Raw genomic sequence first — 19,918 nt, forward strand, 5'->3', positions numbered from 1 at the left:
TCTAAATGATTGTTTAGCCTCCGGTGTTGATGGAAGATTACAATATTTATAGTTTCTGATTGTTTATGGATGCATAAAATTATACTTCTTGAATCTGTGTGGTTTCTGAAGGTACTGCACTAAAGAACGAATGACTGCTACAAGACCAAAAAAGCGCTATTAAGAGAAAAACCAAATGAAGGAGTTTGCTTGCAAAAATGGGAGTGCTTGTGTCATTGAAATTTAAGTTGGTAAATGAAAACTGTAAGTCTACTTTTTGTACCAGTGAATGGTGAGCGAAGATGCAAACGAATTTAAAATGATCACTTTATCAGAATATTTTGGCTAGAGATCCCTCAATATTTGGCTCCTGAATTTTTGGATATTTGAAACAGCTGCTGCTGGCATGTGAGGGTAAAGTCGTCCGCTCAATCTGAATGCATCCACATATTTCATTACCTCAGGATGGACAAGCAAAAGGGAAGCTATGATCCACACTGAGTAAGGGATTGAGGCCAACCGAATTACTTCATTCAAGATGGAAAATGCAAAGTCTACTACAAGGACCACTCGTTTCTTGGACAAAGACAGATTGGAGTAAAATAAATATAGCATTTATCTACAGTATAGTAGAGCTTCCGCTAATACACCCTTGATGCAAAAGGCCATAACCAAGACCTATTTAAAAGGGGGGTTTGAAAGCAAACTTTTGCCTCATGCTCGTCGCTCAAAGACCAAAGAGATTAGTGGGAGATACAGTTGGGAAAGTGCTACAATGAAGGAACAACAGTTTTAATACAGAGTCATGTCCATTTCTTAGGATTCACGTATAGTAACATTCTTGTACAGGCTGCTTAGTTCAAAGACTTAGAGGTTTCAGCTCCTTTGCAATTGCAAATTAGGTTCAGTTGCACCAGCAGTGCTGGGTGGAGTCTGTTCCATGCCCAATGCAAAGTGTTCCCACTGATGTAAACTTTGAGGCAGAATATAAGCACATTCATATATACATTCATTGAAATAAACCCACACAATCTGCTGTACGTGACTTCAAAGTTTCTAGGTAGCCACTATTGTAGAGCATTTGGCCTGATGCCGCTAAACACAGAGCAATATAAACAATTTCTATGTATATGTACTCGGTAAGGCCTTACCTGCTGGCAGCTCTCGGAAACGCAAGTACTCCATGGAACGTGTAGTTACCAGTGGCTTTTGCGGATAGTACAAAACATGGGCCAGTGTGTCCATACGAACATGAAAGTTTGTAATATATACTCCCATGGCTTGCTTCCCCATAGCAGACTGGTAAGTGTTCCTAGGAGACTGGGAGAATGATCAGCACTTGTTAAATGTTAAAATTAAAGTGAAAATCAAAATATGTAAATTCACAACAAAGTTTTGTCACTAAAATTGTGTTGCCTAGAATCCGTTTTAGAGAAGAGGATAGCAATTTATTCAAAGCATGAAGTTCAACTTCTCAAGTATTCACCAACCTCAGCGAAAATCCAGGTTTCTTCTTTCAACAAACTGGGAGTTGAGGTTGGGAAAGGAGTGTGAGCGAAGATAATAATTGCACGCTCTCATAGCTATCCAAAGACAGCACATAAATAGTCCCCCCTCTCAGCCAGCAGTGTGCAATACCTTAGGGACTGCTGTGGGAAGGTCATGTTGCACTATGGCACTAACACACTTCACCAAAGGGCCACTAGTCGTCAATGGAGGGAGTAGACATCATACATAAAAGCACCTCAGCACAATATCATGTGTGTGCTGAAGTGCTTTTCCAGAAGGATAGTACACTGCAAAAACTGGTAAACTCCCACATTAGGTTGCATGGGTTAAACTGAGAAACAGTTGACAACAGTTTTTGTTATTTACAACTGCAGCATCTGTTGCTATAAGGAGCAAACTTTTCAAGAAAGGGTAGTGAGGTACTAAAGAAGCCATAGAAGTAAAAAGAAAAAAGGTGAAACCAAGATAAGGAATAAAAAAGTGAGTGATTAAAGGAAGTAAATAATAGGAAAGCCTGATAAAGTTTTTATCTGACAACCTATTTTCTTAGAGTTAGAATCTTAGTTTGCTCCCACTTAACCAGCTGGATTTGTAACAAGAAAGTCCATGACTAAACACAGTGACCTGACCACATGAAACAAGGTGGCAACCCTATATAAAAAGCAATGGGTTGTAACAGACTTTTAAACCAGAAGATCTGGATGTTAAGATAATCTTAGGAACTTGACAAAAGTTAAGTAATATACCTAAGGTCATGCATCTTTCTGTACTTCAGTTTTACCAAATTCAAAAGGGTTTAACAGAAAAAGGCAATTAAATCTGCCAAAGACGGTGTAAATTTAAAAACTGGCCAATGAAAAATAGAAACCTGCTTTTCATCTGAGACCAGACAAATACAAGACAAATAGTAGCAATATAGTTTTTTTCACACTGAAACCAGTGGTGTTCCTGAAGTGCCATAAAAAACATACAGTGTCCCACGAACAAAGGTGTGCCTCGCATTTGTGATGGATACAGTGGATAAAGTGCATACATAGACCAAATTCAGATAGCATGTAATACAGAATACACTGGCATAAGTGTCAAAGCCTGAAAGGAGTACCATGCTTTAGGGTTTGTGCTGGCCATGGGTAAGAGTTCTTCACACTATCGTAGAAACTTGAAAGCTGAACGCATATTCCACTAACCCCATCATGAATGCAAGAAATACTTTAACAGTAAAGCCACTTTGAATAGAAACTCACCTGATTATGATCGGGAAAGGGTATAATAGATGCGCACACTCCAAGAATCATGGAGGGGTGAATCTCACAATGAGTGTAGGTTGAGCAGTACGCTACTCCCTTTTCCTGCAAGTCATCGGGAGTCATTGCCAGCATTACAGTTTCTTCTTCAAGTGTATCGATGTACTCTACTACACCACTGGCCACAAGATCCTGCCAACTAAACAAAAGCAACAACTTAGCACACCCACAATAAAAATTAAAAACATTACTGGGCATGATAAACCATACCCAGAACAAAAACAAAAACCACCTGGTCAAAGCATAAGCAACCCCCAAATTCTTAAAGATCCCTGGAAAACCTATTCCCCAGTCATGATGACGTCTGCAAATTATAGCATGAACGCTTAAAATATCTACACCCAGAAGTTGCATATCAACTGGACCTTGTTGCGGTATTCAACGGTCAAGTCGCCTTCTTTGGTTAATGCATAATAATCCAAGTCATTAGAATATAATTCTCACTTGATTGACCCTGGTTCTTATCCTTGCCCAAGTTCAGAATCAGGTTTTGCTCCATTCAGTGTGACAAAGCGTCACCGCATTATCATCTAGTCTGTTAAAGTCTCTCATTTAGAAGTAGCACCGGTTCCACCTTTTGGTGACCTCCTAATTGGGGCTCATTGTTGATTTTCAAGGAGAAGAATTAGGGATTTTTTCTTTTTTTAAACCAGGCCTTGTCTGAAGCTGTGCAGGATAGGCTGTCCACTGGGAGAGGAAATATCTCAAGTGTTCATCAGTGAGCTGCTCACTCGTCACTCACTCCCCAGATGCAATCTCAGTATTTTACTCGAAAGCTCATGAAAAGAGATCTTGGTCATATAGCACCTTTGAACTCTTCAGCATCTGAGCCTAAAAGGTGCAGGTAAAAATCAGTTTCTACACAAGCATACTGTTCCGCATCACACTCGCACATATAGCGGAAATTCTGGTGGAGAACTGTAGTCTTGGATAACAAATTCAGTAGCACTAATTGACGTCTTCACTGCACCACTGAGGCCTCCAAGTATTGGCAAGCTGTCTTTTAGAGAGGGGAGGAGGGGGGGAGCACACAGATGTGCACAAGGAAACTGCACAAACTGAGGAGACCCCTCCCGCCCCCACCACCTTACAGCTCATATAGCTCCAGTATGCAAGTCAACTCAACCTGGTAGTCATGGACATATTTTTGGGGACTTGTTCGCTAGGCAGAGGGGGCACTCCAGGGGCATTCCTGGCCCTAACTGCACCATCCTCGGTTAATACCTCAGGCTTCATAACCAGTTACCAGCCACGCACACTATGAAGGAGGCAGCTCTGTTGGTAATAGACATTCCAACCTTCGAAACATTAAGAAGACACCACTGTACAGTCACTCATACACTAAAAATAGAGGTTTTGGGGCACTTTACATGCAGGTATTTCTGTGTGATGGCTTGAGGGCACCTCACACCAGACCCAAAACATAAACAAGCATTTACAATGCAATGGTTTTGCCTTTGTTAAAGTTAGAGCTATTGCCATTGCTCTTGACATTATTTTTATTTATGTTTTTTTAACATAAATAAATGGCATTGTCATTTACAATGCCACTAGCTTTATCTATCGCAAATGACACACACAAACACACACAGAGCCGCCCCACACACACCCCCACACAGAGCCCCGCACACACAGCCCCCCACACATACAGCCACACAGAGCCCCCCACACACACAGCCACACAGAGCCCTCCACACACACAGCCACACAAAGCTTCCTACACACACAGCCACACAGAGCCCTCCACACACACCAACACAGCACAAGCAGGCAACAGGGGCAGACGGAGGCACAAGCAGGCAACAGGGGCAGACGGAGGCACAAGCAGGCAACAGGGGCACACAGAGGCACAAGCAGGCAACAGGGGCCCACAGAGGCACAAGCAGGCAACAGGGGCCCACAGAGGCACAAGCAGGCAACAGGGGCCCACAGAGGCACAAGCAGGCAACAGGGGCCCACAGAGGCACAAGCAGGCAACAGGGGCACACAGAGGCACAAGTGGGCAACAGGGGCACAAGGAGGCACAAGCGGGCAACAGGGGCACAAGCAGGCAACAGGGGCACGAAAACGGAGGCACAAGCAGGCAACAGGGGCAGGTGGAGAAAACACAATTTTCCACAGCCCACTTGGCTCTGCAACAGTTGCCTTTGAAAAGCAATACGGCGTAATGGGCATGATCAAATCCCGTCCCCTGCATAAAAAAAACAACAGCCTGAGGCGACTGCTAACACAGATGTAGTACAAGGCATTACACGGCAAGGGTGCTGCTGCCGGCAATTATCCTGGTATTTAAACAAATCTCTCTCTCTCACACACAGCCGCCCCACACACACCCCCACACAGAGCCCCGCACACACAGCCACACAGAGCCCCCCACACACACAGCCACACAGAGCCCTCCACACACACAGCCACACAAAGCTTCCTACACACACAGCCACACAGAGCCCTCCACACACACCAACAGCACAAGCAGGCAACAGGGGCAGACGGAGGCACAAGCAGGCAACAGGGGCAGACGGAGGCACAAGCAGGCAACAGGGGCAGACGGAGGCACAAGCAGGCAACAGGGGCACACAGAGGCACAAGCAGGCAACAGGGGCACACAGAGGCACAAGCAGGCAACAGGGGCACACAGAGGCACAAGCAGGCAACAGGGGCACACAGAGGCACAAGCAGGCAACAGGGGCACACAGAGGCACAAGCAGGCAACAGGGGCACACAGAGGCACAAGCAGGCAACAGGGGCACACAGGAGAAGCGGAGAGCAGCTGTGCCCTCCTCCCCTCCCACTCCCCGGCACATCAGAGCAGCGGGAGGGGAGAGCGAGCAGGGCGCCCAGCCTCCGTTTCAGCACACTCAGTCCACCGCGGACAGCGGCGCAAGGATAGGGCAGCAGATTCTGAACCAGACACACTCAACCGGCCCCTGTGCTGCCCATTGCTACCCCTTGAACTCTGACCTTGCACATTCAGATGACCCCTGTGACGTCCAGTGCTACCCCCTGAACTCTGCCCTAGCACACTCAGCTGCCCACTGTGCTGCCCGGCGCCTTGGGCACTCAGCTGACCACTGAGCTGTCCAGCGCTGCAGTCCCGCGCAAGAGGCTGGCTGCAGTCTCCGAGCGCGAAGCTACAGGTGGCTCGGACCAAGTTGACCTCTCGGGCAGGGGACCTTTTTGATTTGTGGAGAAATTTGGATTGTGCGTTTGGAAGTGCCCGCAAGAGGGTCAGATGTCCGATTTGTCTACAGATTGTATCCGTCTATTTGACACAAGCCTGGAGCCTGCCCCATAAGGATTATGAGGAACCTGTAATAAAAGTTGAAAGGTTGCATTCTATTTTCTACCATTGACGACTCCATCAAACACGGGAGAAACAGTTTTTTTTTTTGCCTTTTAATCGTTTACACGGCTGCGTTTAATACTCCGAAGTGAAGGGCCGTCTGACAATGGGCTGCGGCAAACTCCTGTGAAACTAACACGGATTACATCATGCAGGTACTGTGCGGTCGCATTCGTGAAGTTACGACATCAAAATGAATGGATGAATACATCTTCTGTGCATGGATGGATGGCAATGGATGGATGGCTCCGCAGATTTAAAGTAATGGATGACTGGATTAATGGCTGTTCGGATGGATGAATGATAGACGGATTTTAACAGATATTCAAAAAGACGAGTTAATCTATTTAGGTAGTAATGTGCAGGGAATAGGGGTGGATGGATGGATTGAGACATTTTGTATACAAAGGTGTCACCGTCTAATCTCTGAGCGTCTCCCTGCTAAAACAGTGATACTGTTCTGTTTAAAAAAGGCAAAGGCACGACCCAATTAAAAGCTCCAGTTGTCAAGAGCACTGTCGTATTTTCCTGCAAAACGCGCACAAAAAAAGTAAGACAAAGAAGCGTCCTCCCTGTACTCGTAAAATACATTCAGCGCCTCAGAGGGCTGTGCTCGCGGTTTACGTGGACCCTAAGTAGTTAGTTCCTGGACTTTGAATGCTTGTGTTTAGCCACTAATAGAACTTCCAGTAATTTAAGGAGAGGGGGTGGGTGTGTATTACAGAGCCGTCTCAGTCTGTATTAGCTTCTTGGCTTCTTGTTTTAATTCTGACCACATGCTAAATAGATTTTTTTTTCAGGGAAAACGAGAATGTGGCTTGGCGAGCGAGGGGAAAAGGGCTGACCTCCGTTTCCTGGTGGAGGGAAATGTGGAAGAGAATTTGGGTTTGCCCTCCTTTTCGTAGTGGGATAGAGATAAGGTGGCAGTCGAGGGTTGAGCTTCAACCAGTAGCCCCCCCCCCCCCAAGACCCCTCTCAACTCCCTCCCCTCCATAGAATGTGACCAAGTGTCCCGAGTCTCCAATATATCACAAATATTTATATGCTTTGCGCTGAATGGAGGACCCCTGAAGGGTAGAGGTTGTCCCTTGAAGTGTCTCAGGGCGGCTGGAGGACCCTTGTAAGTCCCCCTGGCTCAGACCTGTTTTTCCTAGAAGAGGGACAGGGTCTCAGGCAATGCTGATCCGACTTCCACGCCCCCTGGGAGAGGGGAATAGATTCAGCCAGGGGCAGGATCAATCTACTTTGCCATGGTTTAAGAGGGGAAAGGAGGAAGACAGGAGTTGGATTCTGGCCTCGCAGTCCTGGTGAAAGACGTGAAATGGCAGACAAGGGGTGGGCTCTGAACTCCATCACCGTGAGCCAGGGGAGAAAGGTTGCAGGTGTGGGCCGGGTCTCATCTCCTTTGGTTGGCACCAGAGTGAAAGTGGTTCCGGTCACGTGCTGTGTTTGACCATCTTAAATGATTGAAGACGGGAAAGGAGGCAGACAGGGGCCGGGCCTCCAGAGGGAAAAGTGGCACACCGGGATGGGGACTAAACCTGTTTAACAACTGTGAATGGAAAAGGTAGCAGTGGCGTTACCCATCATGATGGCCCCCCTGCAGAATGTGATGGGGGGGTCCTCCAGGCGCCCATATCTTAACGATATTCCTTGGCCTTGGGATAAATAGGGGGGCCTGGATGATGTGTTAGGGTTCCCTTGAATCGTTGCCAGGACTGGGGCCAACTTGTGCCACGGGAACTGCTGGGGGCTTTTGTAGACCCCTGGCAGGGGCTTTGATGTACCCCTACCATGTTGCGGGTTTGGAAGGGGGTGGGGTTACGGTGCGAAGGAGGCGGACCAGGCGCCCCTGAGAATTCAAATGTGGCTCGTTGGCGAGGAGAGGGGCGGGGGGGGGGGTCTGATCAGTGGCGTTCTCGACCCGAGTGCAAGGATAATGGGGCCCCTATCCCCCGGTCGGATAGTAGAGTGCAGCTTTGATTGGTCCTCACGAGGTCCCGGTGCAACTGCACCCACTGCACAATTAATAGCTACACCGGCGGACCTCATCTGTGATCACCTTTCCCTGTCGGAAAATTGGATGGAGAGGCACCCTTTTCCCGCCGCAAATGCTCCGCACGCCTACCTCAAGGGGGCAATTTGAGCCTGAAGGGCAGCCGGGCCGCTACTTCGTGCTCTGCAGCTGGTTAAACCATCAACTTTTCATGTGTGTTGTTTTTTTAATCATTTGCGGAGGCTTTCGGGAAATCACTGCCAGATTGTCGAGACTCTTGTTGCATCTTGCTGTCCCACACCTCGGGCTGTTCACAGTGATAGCATTCTTTGACTAGGTTGGGGCAGGAAGGCAGGGGAAGAGAGGAGGGGAAAAAAAAAAAAAATCGACTCACCTGCACCTTGCGACGGCGGCACTTCTCCGGTCTCCCTCTTCGGCATGGGAGACCGGCAACGTCGACAATCTCTCTGGCACTTCTCCGGTCTCCCTCTTCGGCATGGGAGACCGGCAACGTCCTCCGCATCTCCCGGGGTTCCCTCCAGGCCACGGGAGCCCCGCGGGCGCCGCCATACTGCTTGCAGTCTTCCTTCTTCCCCCGGGCTGCGGGGGGGCGGGCACTTCCGGCCGGCCGCGCTAGGATTGGCCGGCCGGCCAGTCACGGGGCAGGAGAGACGCAGAAGTGCCGGCAATGCCGTACCAGACTCGGGGGCGTTCCCGGCGTCGCGTGACGTCGGCAAAAGCCAAAGAATGTCGGGAACGCCCCCGTGTCTGGTCCGGCATTGACGGACAGGCCCCTCGTCCAATGGCAAGGCTCCATTTACGGAGCCAGCCAATGAATGACGAGGGCCGAGCCAAAGCACACTACAATTCTCATCAGGTTTTCGCCTGCGCGAAAAAGCTGCGCAGAAAGCGCAGCTTTCGCCAGGCAAAACCTAACAAGCATTTACAATGCAATGGTTTTGCCTTTGTTAAAGTTAGAGCTATTGGCATTGCTCTTGACATTATTTTTATTTATGTTTTTTTTAACATAAATAAATGGCATTGTCATTTACAATGCCACTAGCTTTATCTCTCGCAAATGACACCCACACAGAGCCCCCCACACACACAGCCACACAGAGCCCCCCACACACACAGCCACACAAAGCTTCCCACACACACAGAGCCCTCCACACACACCCACACAGCACAAGCAGGCAACAGGGGCACACGGAGGCACAAGCAGGCAACAGGGGCACACGGAGGCACAAGCAGGCAACAGGGGCACACAGAGGCACAAGCAGGCAACAGGGGCACACAGAGGCACAAGCAGGCAACAGGGGCACACAGAGGCACAAGCAGGCAACAGGGGCACACAGAGGCACAAGCAGGCAACAGGGGCACACAGAGGCACAAGCAGGCAACAGGGGCACACAGAGGCACAAGCAGGCAACAGGGGCACACAGAGGCACAAGCAGGCAACAGGGGCACACAGAGGCACAAGCAGGCAACAGGGGCACACAGAGGCACACGCAGGCAACAGGGGCACACAGAGGCACACGCAGGCAACAGGGGCACACAGAGGCACACGCAGGCAACAGGGGCACACAGAGGCACAAGCAGGCAACAGGGGCACACAGAGGCACAAGCAGGCAACAGGGGCACACAGAGGCACAAGCAGGCAACAGGGGCACACAGAGGCACAAGCAGGCAACAGGGGCACACAGAGGCACAAGCAGGCAACAGGGGCACACGGAGGCACAAGCAGGCAACAGGGGCACACGGAGGCACAAGCAGGCAACAGGGGCACACGGAGGTACAAACAGGCAACAGGGGCACACGGAGGTACAAACAGGCAACAGGGGCACACGGAGGCACAAGCAGGCAACAGGGGCACAAGCAGGCAACAGGGGAACGAAAACAGGCACAAGCAGGCAACAGGGGCACGCGGAGGCACAAGCAGGCAACAGGGGCACACAGAGGCACAAGCAGGCAACAGGGGCACACGGAGGCACAAGCAGGCAACAGGGTCATGAAAACAAGCACAAGCAGGCAAAAGGGTCACAAGCATGAATTGTAATTTAGACGGGGCTGAAGTGGAGAACGGTCAGTAGGGAAGTAGTGCGGCTGGTGCAGTGGTACCAGGCCGAAAGGTGAGGGGGGCTGTCTGCAACCCAGTTTGGACAGTTTCCACTACCTAACAGGGATTGGTGGGAGGGGGGCGTAGTTCTTGCTTGCTTTAGGGCTGTTACTTCAGGGACGCACTGCACGCTGCTGCCTGGACACGACAACAGGCAGGGAGAGGACAGGCTAGGAGAGGGCAGGGAGGGGACAGGCTGGGAGAGGGCAGGGAGGGGACAGGCTGGGAGAGGGCAGGTTGGGAGAGGGCAGGTTGGGAGAGGGCAGGTTGGGAGAGGGCAGGTTGGGAGAGGGCAGGTTGGGAGAGGGCAGGTTGGGAGAGGGCAGGCTGGAAGTGGAAAGGCTGGGAGAGGACAGGCTGGGAAAGGGCAGGCTGGGAGATGGCAGGCTGGGAGAGGGCAGGCTGGGAGAGGGCAGGCTAGGCACCCGGGCAGAGTATACTAGCTGAAGGCCTTGGGTACCGCACACTCAAATGCAGGTATTCAAACCCGTAAATATACTGAGTATATCATCTCAACTCATATGCATGCACCCACGATATGCACCTGCTGAGAATAACATGCAATGTCTGCTAGCGTCACGCACACTGAAGCACTTCCAATCCAGGTGTACACACCCCGATGCAAAGTAATGAAATTGATACTCAGTAATGTGCTCTCACACCAAAGGGCAAAAGGCCGCGCTATATAAAAACTTTAGATAGAAGAGCACTGCTCCCGCCCCGCAGCATGATGGAAGCATTAACCCTGGCTCTACTATGCAACTCTCTGACACCTAGAGCAACGTTCGCGCCAGCTTGGTGCGATTGTGTAACAGGCACACGCCCCTCATTTCTAGAGACTGCCTGTAGTCTGTACACTTGAAAGTTTCTCCTCCTGTGTCATTACCGTTCGTGATGTGAACCGCCCTGCCGCCTACATGAGAGTGCGGGGGCAGAAAGCGCACTGGAGTTGCTACAAGTCGTCCCACACTGTACCAATCGCCTCCTACAGCACTGAAATTATCGCATACTGCATTACTGTAGGTAAGCGCATCTTGACTGCTGGGAAGCATAGCCCTATACACCCGTCGCCGCAGCAGGGGAAGAAGATCCCAGGAAGGTTTCCCGGTCACAGGTAGAGAAAGGAGGCTGACCATTAACAGAGACAGAAATAAATAGTAAGTCAGCAAGGGCCTCCATGGCTAACTGCAGCCAAACAGCAGGGAGGTGGAATCAGCCCGACGACCTCGCTCCTGTCTCGAATCTTTCTAGCGCACGTTGAAGTATTAAATACTGATCCGTCCCAGCCCGAACCGGAGCCGCCCTATTGACAGTTCCCGGAGCTACCGTGAATCAGTAGGGCAAATAGGCATGCCGACGCACCGCACTCTGAAAAGAGTTACTTTTCCATCCAGTCCTCATCATGCTTATTGCATACAGTCTACAGCGGGCGGAAGAAATATACCTTAGTTATCATGGCCCTTTAGACGCGAACCCGGGTGTCCCAGACCAAAGTCCCTACAGATCTGGGCCGTAAGCAAGCATCACTGAACAGTACACCCTTCCCTACGCCTCACTGTATAATTGTAACCACAAGGATGCTCCTGTCTTGATGCCTAGCGCATCGTGTACCACATACCTGCTGAGTTAGCAAGGGATCCATCGGTGACGCAGGACGCACAGAATACGGAGCAGCCCGAGGACCTGAACGTGCGAGCGTAGTTGCCCAACCATTCCCACGCCACATGCCTCGAGGTACTATGGCCTAATGATACTCTGCACCATATTTACAACAGGACGCTAATAAGCAACTATCGCACGTGATCGGCTTACCCTATTCGCTGAGATATGCAAGGCCACGTATTATTGAATTACTCACTGACGAGTGTGTAATGGTTGGACAACTTATAGCAACATACCAGTGGGACAGGATGTTGCACATTAACGTCAAAATCCCCCTATGCCGTGGTCCCAGCACAGCAACAAATTGGCGTTCAGGAAAGAATGAATTTTAATAAAATCCATAACGTCGCATCCTACACAATGAACAATACTGGTAACGTTTTAAGGCTTGTGCACTCACACCTGTTCCTGGAGCCTTGAAAGGGAGGCACAACCGTATGGGGTGAGACTTTGAAGAAGTAACAGGTATAAAAAGGTTAGCACCGTCACAGCTGACCCTCCCAATGAGATCAGTAGTGCTCTGTCGTTCCCCCATTCAAAATCTTATTGTGCCTTTCTTTAAAATTGCTTGTCCTTTTCAAAACACAGGTACATGGGAACAATAACCAGGAAAAGTTATCTATGGGCAGACCATTCCAAATGTAAGCATTTATGCTCCTAGACTATGGGAGAGCCTATCCAGACTGTTCTGTCTTATAGGGTCTGTCCTTTATACTGTATTGCTCTTTTCGCTGCGATAGGCGCTCTGTATCCTCCCACACATCACTAACAACTTGGAACACAATGACTGTCACCTCTCACCCAAACTTAAGTTCGCTGGTTGACCATGCAACAGCCATGCCTGCATAATGTTTGTTCTTGCGATAGTGACTGCCCTGGACTGCAGTACGATACCTCTGCTTCTGCTATAACTGCGGGCCGAGAGCGCGCGACCCGAGCACCAAAATAAATAAATGAATAAATCCAAGTGAAGCAATCTGCCCGAGCGTAAAGAGCAATCTCCAAGGATGGTTGCTCCCCAGTGCTTCGCCCAAGCACTGTCCTCCCTGTCCCCCCCGGCAGGCGCACCGGCAGAAAGAGGCGCCAGCGTGCATTGCCCTAGAACCAGAAGTGCAGGCGGGGGAGGGTGGGTGTCCCGAGCGCTGCAAGCAGTTTACCTGGCGTGAACTCGACCCGATTGGCTTGGGCAAAAACCGCAGCAAAAGAAAGGATACCTGCGTAAATCGGCAGGCGCGAGGAAAAGGTGGGCTCCTTACGGAAGGGCCCGGCGATGCCAGGACGGGAGTGGTCTGCACCCAAGCCGAGCAAAGCCCCTACTGATACGACGCTCCGTGCATCGAGGAAATTAACGGTCTGCTGCTTCAACTCCTTGCCATGACTGCCTCTCTCCAGGGGAGAGTGAGGGGCGCAGACACGCAGCATACCGGACCACATTCCACCCCTAAAACCACTGATCTATGGATTATTTTTCAGATGCTCTTGTGTGCGCTCGCGGCCCACCCGGGGATCGAACCCGGCTCGTCCGTGCACGTGGATAGAGCATGAACGTACTACCCTAATCCTGCTCGACCGCAACTAGGCATTGATGGATGCTGGTGAATGGGATGACGCCTGGTCACCCTATCAGGGATGGATACACAAATACAACGGCAAGGTGGGGCCAAAACCGCACACTGCTTCTCAGACGTTTACTGCTCCTTATTAGGTTAATTTGCACCCGCAATGGCCTCCATGGTGTTTTATATTTTCATGACTTGTGCGTGGTAGCAGGGCGTTCAATGTGAGCAGGGAACACCCACAAGCAATAACATTGTTGGTCTGAAAGTGCAAGCGGCCTCCTATTTAGGTGAAGGGTGCTGCCCACGGGGAGAGACTGAATGTGTGAGCTAACGCCCAGCCCGTGCGCCTCTTCTCAGAATGCAGCAATGCACCTCTCTTACGCCGCATTCCCGCCTCCCGTGTGTGGGTACAGCAATTTCCACTGTTGCCTTAAACTCCCATCAACAGTAGAGGTGCCCAACGCCTAACTGTGATAGGACATACACATCTCCCTACCAATTGTGAACCACGTGTAACCCCATGAACTTGGTGCCAACGGTGTGAGGGAGGGAAGTCTCAACCACGAGGGAAGCAGTCACCTGACTTCGGAGCAGTGCACATGCTAACAATGATGTTCGCGTGATGAGGCACCTCCTGTCCACTCGGGCGTGTGGGGAAAACAACCTTGCCCCCACCGCTAGGACTTGGACTTTTGCCTCCGAGAGGAACGTGACCCCAGAGGCAGAAACACCGGCATATGAGCTACCGCACCGCGTAGCCGGTTGTTTAGGAGATTATGCGGTCCTAACGCCGCGGGAGGGGGCCGTTCAAAGGCGAGTCTCTTTACACAGCCCAGCAAGCGAGGCCTAGTCCCCCGGGGGAGGGGGAGGCCGCCGAGTAGGTGCCTGGGGTGGAGGTGCGGTCGCACAGGGAACCGTAATGACTCGCACCACCCAAAGATTTAGCAAGCTACCCCTAAGGTCATCACCGTGTTCCCACGAGGGAAGGGGGGGGGGGGGGCACCATGTGAGGCATTTGGGCTTTACCTGTGCAGGGTCCCCAGGTAGCGCTGTGGCGGGAACATCAAAGTATTGAGAAACAGGTTGCGGGCCAGTTCAGTGCCTGACTTTGTAAAACCATTAGTTAACACACAGTTAGCTACCACCTTCTTGTTTTCCCCAGACCCCTGCACAAGAGCCACCACTGCCCAAGCAACGCCCGCTCCTGTGTTCGAGTGTCTGCCGAGTATAGCAAAGTCTGCCTCTACATGACTTATCACGCTTTTTACCAGCGCACCTGCCCCTCTATCCTCCTGTCATGTACTGCCCGCTACTTCTTATATTAGTTTGCTCACGTTCGTCACTTCTGCCCCATGCCGCTCAGCGTCCGCTCTCGTAATCCTCTCACTTGTACTGTCCTTGTGACAGTCCGGTCCTATTGTGAAGCACTCCGACCCCCTCAAGGAAAGCCCGCGCTTAGACACATAAATAATGAATAGAAAACATACGCGAGGCCTCTAGCGGTGGGGAGGCTGAGGACTCTCTCAGTCCCTACTTCTGCCGCTGTAATGCGTCATCCCATCGCTTGGCTTGCTCGGTAACCATGTGCCGGCGTTACAGGGCATAACTAATGAGGACCGCGGCCACACCAAGGGCAGGGAACATGCATTGCGCGGCCTCATGCGCTGCACGCCCCGCGAGGCTTAGAGCATGCACTTCCCAGCTGCGGGGCCCGTTTCACACCCTCAAGTGTGTCGGTGGATACCCCCGCGGGGTCCGCACGGGCCCTGCGCGACTGATAAAGTCTTTGAAATATAACGCTCATTGTGCCTGGAGAAACCGGGTAGCCAAGATGGCCGGCTAGCGCCTGTCCAGGAGCTCACAATGGCGCTAGCCGACACAGCAAACACGAGCTCCGGCCCCTGGCACCGAGCACAGCTTTGCGGATCGGCCGCCCGCGCCCGCAAGGGCGCAACTCTCGCCCTTTCACCAGCAGCCACGGCCGAGGGCCATATCCCCTCACGCAACCCCGGATGCGCAGGGGGTGGCAGATACTGGTGAGGGGTGTAAGCTATGCCGACCCCACAGCTCTCCCATGCAACCCTATGCCGGACGGGCTGAGGGAGCCCATAAGCGGGCGACAATTGGGACCCCTGGTGTAATTGGAGGGGGGGGGGGCGGAAAGGCACGGAGAGCGGGAGGGGGGCGGGAACGGCCACACACTGACAGCGGAGGGGGAGCGAGGGGGGGGCGCGAACAGACACACACGGACACACTGACAGCGGAGGGGGGGGTGGGGGAGCGGGAACAGACACACACGGCAAAAAAAACAAAGCACTCACGCAAGCAGGAAGGCAGGAAGGCAGGTGCCGGCTCAATGCCGGACCAGATTCGGGGGCGTTCTCGGCTTTTGGCTGACGTAGCGTGACGTCGCCAAAAGCCAAAAATGCTCGGGAACGCCCCCGAATCTGGTCCGAGATTGACAGACGGAGCCCTCTCCCAATGGCTAGCCTCCATTTATGGAGCTAGCCAATGGGAGGAGGGGAATGGAGGGGGCGTAGACCCGACCCCACACACAAAACAAGGTTTTTTGGCGCATGCGCAAAGCGCATCGCCAGTCAAAACCTAAAAAGAAGTGAAAGCTCTATGGATGAATGCCCTTGTTTGACGGCAATTACCTCCATTAACGCTACTTCATTTTTTTATTTCCTGCAGGGGGTCCTATGCTTTTGACTATGGCTGTGACGTCGGTTTGTGCTAAACCCCTCTATTTGTCTGTTGCACTTATAAGCTACTCTATTTCCTCTTGCGTTGGCATATTTTATCTTTTCCAGTTTCTTACTCATCATTGTTTTTTTTACCTGCAACTCTGTTTGTAGCTCGATCATTTGTAAAGCGCTCTGATACCCACTTGATCACGTCTGCGCTATATAAAACTTTATATAAATAAATAAAATGGAGATGGGGAAAATTGGTTGAATATTCAAAAACCAAAAGCCATAGTGTAAACGTTCTATCACATCATAACAGACCCACCCAACAAACTGAATGTATTCATCACATGGAGCCAAAGTGACCAACAAATGGGTCAACTGAGAAATGATTGAACCCAAAAAAGGCAAGCTGCCAACTGGAATTTCTATTGCACAGCTCTCTACATGAAACGTGTACGACAAGACAGAAAAGAAACCATAGAATGGGCTACCATAAAGCCATTAAGACATAAGAAAAAGGTCTAATTTGAGAGGGTCACTGACGAGGAGCAAAGCAAAATGAGAGATCTTTAATATATTCCAAGGTCGTACCAAACTCATACCATGCATAATCATATAGCCTCTGTGTGACCCTGAAACACTGCAGCACTCTCATTACTTCATTAAAATGAAAATTATCACATAAATCTGAACCATCGCACTCAACGCCCCTGTCCCACATTACCCCACCACCTATAGAAGCGTGAGTGAAACAGCAATGTGATCTCCCACATGTAGGAAGGGGGGGGGGGGGGAGATGGATGAGCAAAGGATACCAACCACCGTGGCAGTGGTGGGAATGAACTTACAGGGGATAAAGGAGGAGAAACAATGGACCAGAACCACAGTTGGAGAGGAACGAGAGGGAAACGGGGGAAGAAGGACAAAGCCCCATGATGGAAGTCATACGAAAGGGTGCCGTTCCAGTGCAAGTGCATTTGGAGTCCCAGCCAAGAAAGCAATTTCTGGCATAGTTTGTTGCACTTTATAGGGCAGCCAGCCTGTAATGATCTTACTGGAGAACTAACGATAGGATGGGACACAGAGTGTATGGGGGATAATGATGAAACATGGACAGGAATGGGTAAGAGGGGGATACAGCCGGGGGCAAGAGAGAAAGGACAACAGAAAAATCAAATCAAACATCCCTACTCTCTCTTAATACTAGTTCAGCAGTTTGCATCATTTGGATGGGGAGGAGAGACAGAACCTTGTTGGGGTTGGTGAACGGATGGGACAGCATCAGGAGTCACAGTGGACTGAAGGCTAGGAGTGGGTTTAGATTGGACACAGAGAGACTAGGATAGTGCAATTGAACGAGCGCCATTTTTAGCAGGTGACACACGGACTTGGCTGGGCCACCGCTGCTCCAACCATTGTTGAAGGCAAACTACAGGAACACAAGGAACCGGTGAGGGTTACGAGGATAGGAGTGGGCAGATCTGGGGAACAAATAACTGCAAAGGCTTGACAGCTAAGGGGGCACGGCCCTGCTGGGGAGGGATGAAAGCAAGAGGACACATGCAGCAGAGGTTTGGTGTCTGAAGAGAAGCCGCATGTGAACTGGCAGGAACACACCTGCTTCAGCAAAACTGACTGCACCTCATACGGGAGTCCAGTCCAGCCCAGGAGCAGCAGAAATATCCCATCATGTGCTAGCTTTTGCTTAAATCTGCACGCACCCCAGCATACGAAATGACGAAAGACATGTGCTGGGCAAATGATAGTCTGCTTGAGAAAAGGAACATACGAATTTGCATAAAACAGATCAGTTTGACTTTAACTCCTAAATATTCACTGCAACATGGTGGCCTGCAGGGCAAAGGGTATTCTGCAAAACTAAGGAAGTGTAATTTGACTTGCAGCAGTATGTATGGCTCACTATATAAGGATGGGGACGCTTACACCTATAGGTGCAAAGGTGCTCCTAGGCCACAACTAAAAACGAAGTGAAGTCTGAATATGTGCAACATACAGATGATGACGTTTGAAGAAAGCGTAGCCCTGGAGGTGGGGAGGTTAAACAGGACTCTGCTTAAATAATTCAGTTGTTGAGAAAAGGTACATCCATTTAAGTTTCTAAACCATCCGTCAATAATTTGCATTTATTATGGTCGGCACATGCCCTCCTGTAGCATTGAAATGTGGCAGGAGCCATCTTCATCAATTATCAGTCCAAACTACGTACTGGCTCTCCAGGCTGCCAAAGGGCCCCGTGCCAAGTATGAGCTCTTCAGACAGTCCTGGATTTTTGACCAACAGCACTTTGAATGCGGTTACATTTGCGGGATCGTAGGTATAGACTGAAACGGGAAACTACAAGTTTTGAAATTAAATGCAGGCTTCAAGTAGTCAGTCGCACACTACATGAAACTGTTTGACTGTTATATGGAGATTTTTTTTAATCATCGACAAAAAAAACTCAGAAGTAATTTGAGATGACCTTTTCCATTCCCAACTTCTTGAAGCTGTGTCACATAAATCCACATACAACTGGTACTGGGAAACTTCAGCTTGAGGTAGGTAGACACAACATTATGTAGAGGTCACACCTTGAAAATATACTAGGTTGGTCTTCAAGCAAACAGTGAATGGTGTTCGCTTCAGCGAATTATGCTACTGCAACAAATATATGGTTATTCACTAATATAATCCTACTGTAGATAGGAAAGATCTGCCACGTCCACATAGCAGGACTAAAAGACAGCACTTCACTGTAAGACAATAAAACATAGCTAAAAGGAGACAACCCAGTTTGACCCTGTAATCCCAGAAGCCATGTTAGGAACCATCTGTGGCAGCCGGGAATTTGCTGAATCCAAATTCATACAAAGATATTTGCATGTATATAACAAAGACCAGGGTATTAACAAGCCACTAGTTCATATGTCAATGCATAGATCATGCAGCCAAGAGGGCTAATGGGTAGTTATTATAGCTAAATTATGTAATAAAGAAATTGCCTCTTCTCGCTATGGTCTTCTGAAAAGAATTGACCTCTCCAGCCCAAGTGGAGCACGGACAGACATGTTGAAGAGCAGGTTTTTGTGTACACTCACTGCTTAGTCGGTCTCGTTTAATGGCCAGCCCCAATTCCGGGACTCGACCTGCCCTAATTCCGTGGCCCAGCCCGGGACAGTTAGGCAATCAGGCTGCCTCGTTCTCTGCATAAGATAAGAAGCAACGAACTCACTCTACAGATCTATGCTACCAAATGTTATTATGGTTATACCTTTAGTTCTTCGAAGCACAACACACCAGATTCCCGAGTTTCCCGATAGTTGAGTGCTCCTGCGTGCACTGCACACTTAGAAAACCTCAGTGTTGCGAAACTGGTTAATGTTTGCTTTCATTGTTGACGTAATCTCACCAGCACAAAGTCCCCAGGGGTGCAAGGCAACAAGCAACGCTGCCGGCAGCTCTCGTTTCAGGAAAGTGGGTGCGGCCCCTGGCGCGGATAGCTGTAAATGGATGCGTGAGGCGGGCCACGAGGAAAAGTGTGAAGAAGCTATTGAGGGTAGTATGGGTCTTTTGAAAGGGAGGTAACGGGTTCGGTGACACGGAGAGCGGGAGGGGGGTGGGAAAGGGCAAAAAAAAATGCACAAAAAAAAAGCAAGCAGACCGGCAACGTCCTCCGCATCTCCCGGGGTTCCCTCCAGGCCACGGGAGCCCCGCGGGCGCCGCCATACTTCTTGCCGTCTTCCTTCTTCTGCGG

General features: G+C 50.3%; 1 protein-coding gene across 1 annotated transcript in view; it reads right to left on the bottom strand.

The window, feature by feature from the left end:
• The window catches only part of POLR2B (RNA polymerase II subunit B), a 131,586-nt gene that overhangs the window by 44,960 nt on the left and 66,708 nt on the right, over positions 1-19,918 (bottom strand). Inside the window, exons 15-16 of the mRNA XM_086961974.1 lie at positions 2,733-2,931; positions 1,131-1,299 (exon numbers count right to left, since the gene is read on the bottom strand). Of these exons, the coding sequence (XP_086818100.1) occupies positions 1,131-1,299; positions 2,733-2,931 (368 nt within the window). The remainder of the gene's footprint in view (positions 1-1,130; positions 1,300-2,732; positions 2,932-19,918) is intronic.

This window comes from Lissotriton vulgaris, chromosome 3_1 (genome assembly GCF_964263255.1).
Source record: "Lissotriton vulgaris chromosome 3_1, aLisVul1.2, whole genome shotgun sequence".
Classification (NCBI taxonomy): Eukaryota; Metazoa; Chordata; class Amphibia; order Caudata; family Salamandridae; genus Lissotriton; species Lissotriton vulgaris.